This window comes from Cibotium barometz, chromosome 26, assembly GCF_041138505.1.
Source record: "Cibotium barometz isolate CiBa-2024 chromosome 26, ASM4113850v1, whole genome shotgun sequence".
NCBI lineage: Eukaryota > Viridiplantae > Streptophyta > Polypodiopsida > Cyatheales > Cibotiaceae > Cibotium > Cibotium barometz.
In genome coordinates, this window is record NC_141071.1 from 40,799,752 (window position 1) to 40,802,183 (window position 2,432).

The window sequence follows — 2,432 nt, forward strand, 5'->3', positions numbered from 1 at the left end:
GACTTTAGTGGGGATGTCATAGTATCTAGTCCATACTATGCATAATGGAGTTGATAGTTATATAGTCTTGTGGGTTGACTACCATGAGTATATAACAAGCATGTTCCTAAAAGGTGAATTTGGGCATGTTCCTGGATTCATCTAGGTATATAGTTCGAACGGGAGTTTTCCTTGGTTTCTGATGGCTGGGAGTGCCCATTAGCTGTAATGTGATTTTGAGATATCTGGCACGTGCTGATCGATTAACTTTAATTATGTGGTGCAAAGTGCAAATAACCAGCAAATGATTTTTCCTCTGATGAATATTACTGCTTGTTAAATTGCCCTTTTTGCGGGTAGACAAGCCTACTTTCCCATCTCCAATATTCTTCCTACGTGCCAGATAACTTTTCTGTTGTGACTTTACAGGTTCAGAACAGACATGATCATGCATCTGCCTTGGAGCAGATGGTGACACAACAGCGGAATGCTTTAGAGGAGGCCAAGGTTCTTTTTATTTTTTTTTCCCGATCTGCATTAGGAGTTTATCTACAATACAAAAATCCGTTTTTTTGGCATACAGGAGGCTCTGAAAGCCGAGAGAGCAAGAGGTATGAATTTGCGGAGGCAGGCTGCTCAACAAGACTTGACAGCTGGTAGTGACTGGACGAATTCACGGCCTCCAGCTGCACCCCTAGCAGGTGGGAAGCAGTTTGCATGGAGGCGGAGGCATGAGACATCAAGCAAATCTGATTCTGGACGAGCAGAAGTGATGCCTTCTTGCACAAGTGATGTTCCCTTGAGTGAGGAGGTGCAGAGTGTGAAGAGAAACTTCACAGATGTAGAGGTATCCGTTGTTATACCTCCTTGTTCTTACTTTCATGATGATCAATCAGGGGTGCTGATACAAGCTTTTCATGCATGGCAGATGTCAAACACAGCTGCTATGTATCAACGTCAAGAAGTTGCATCATCCGCTCTCACGGAGCTCACAACAAGGCTCGACTTCTTCAAAGAAAGGCGATCCCAATTGGTGGAACAGCTTCAGAATCTAGATTCAAGTTTCACTCCCCGTCTTGTGACTGGCCATGATTTAACGTATTCATCACCGCCATGGACACGCCCGACATGATGTATGCCTACTTTGGTCTATACATTCAACATGGTCCTGTTTTTTTTTCTTCCATATCTTTTCAGGTCATAGGCATTGTGCACTGTTCCTACTCTGTAGAATGGAACAGAACCCAATGTATAAAATGTGCGATGAATTGATTATAGTAAACAGATGCCATAATCTAAGAGGGCAAATTCCCTTTGTTTATCAGTAGTCCAGTTCGATTTTCGAAAAGGACTCAAACTGGCCTTGTAACAAACAAAGCTTTTCAAATTTTAAGCAATGGAAAATTCTTTTTATCGACTGGATGGAGAGTCCTTTGAGTGAACAAGAAGAATTTTATCATAAGGAGCCTGCCTCTGTAAAAGAGAGAGAGAGAGAGTGGAGAGTACATAAAACAATGTAAACAATAACTATACTTTATAAGCAATAAATGCTAATAAAAACATATCTATACCAAATCCTTTTTTTTTAAAAGATTGCAAAAACAAATCTTCACTCTTGGATCATTTGATGATTGACTTTCTACCGGAAACAAATAATAAATGCTAATTAAAATATATCAACTCCAAATCCTTTTTTTTTTCAAAAATAAAGGTTGTAAGATAATCCTTTGCCTTTCGATGGCACGATGATTGCTCCACCAAACAATTTTCTGCCATTGTGTAATGTTTTGCATAAGGCAAGACCAAAAAGGAGCATAAAAAAACTATGAAGTCCTAGTATTCATCTACTATGCCACTATGATATGCAACGTTTATGATATTATGAGATTGGGGGTCAAGCTATTGGTGAGCAGAGAGAGATTGTATTAACGGCTAGAGAGAGATTGTATTGGAGGGGAACGGGTATTTGGATTTCTCAAGGGATTGTGCAATCTTTGGTGCAAATGTTGGTGGTGGTCTCTAATGCCTTATTTTGGATCTTGTTGTGTCATTTGATGTGACAGTCAATAGAGGGAAGGGAAGTGGGGGGGTGAATATGTGATAGATGTTTGTGTGGTGTCTTACATCATCTCAATCTTGGCCTACTGTCTTTGTAGTAGGTATAAACCCAATTATCTTTGATCTCAAAGGCCTAAACACCTCTCTTCAAAGACAGTGGAAGCATCCTCGTATCTCATAGTAGATTGGGCATCGAAACATGTAGCACTCCATTCATTTGTCTTCCCAGTGCTTCATAATCTGTAGATCTATCTTTCCGAAGGGATGCGTTGTGCATGTGTCAATTTGAAGGCTATGTGAAGATGAGAATTACACATCCTAGTATAATATCAGGCATGTCTAGGATCCGTCCATCTTTGAGCCACTTCAACTAGCCAAGCCATCGCTAGGGAGCT

General features: G+C 40.4%; 1 protein-coding gene across 1 annotated transcript; it reads left to right on the top strand.

Moving 5' to 3' along the window:
• Nucleotides 1-304: 304 nt before the first annotated feature.
• LOC147623968 (rho GTPase-activating protein 7-like) lies at nt 305-1,397 on the top strand. Its single transcript, XM_086820628.1, has 3 exons — nt 305-486; nt 563-826; nt 908-1,397. Exons 1-3 carry the CDS (start codon nt 448-450, stop codon nt 1,109-1,111), a joined length of 507 nt encoding a protein of 168 aa, XP_086676754.1. The 5' UTR covers nt 305-447; the 3' UTR covers nt 1,112-1,397.
• Nucleotides 1,398-2,432: the final 1,035 nt, after the last annotated feature.

Bases quoted from the DNA above. Each gene is read 5' to 3' on its own strand.
- LOC147623968 (XM_086820628.1), top strand. From the start codon at position 448: ATGGTGACACAACAGCGGAATGCTTTAGAGGAGGCCAAG. The intron at 487-562 runs GTTCTTTTTATT...TTTGGCATACAG, and splicing joins ATGCTTTAGAGGAGGCCAAG to GAGGCTCTGAAAGCCGAGAG. The intron at 827-907 runs GTATCCGTTGTT...CATGCATGGCAG, and splicing joins GAAACTTCACAGATGTAGAG to ATGTCAAACACAGCTGCTAT.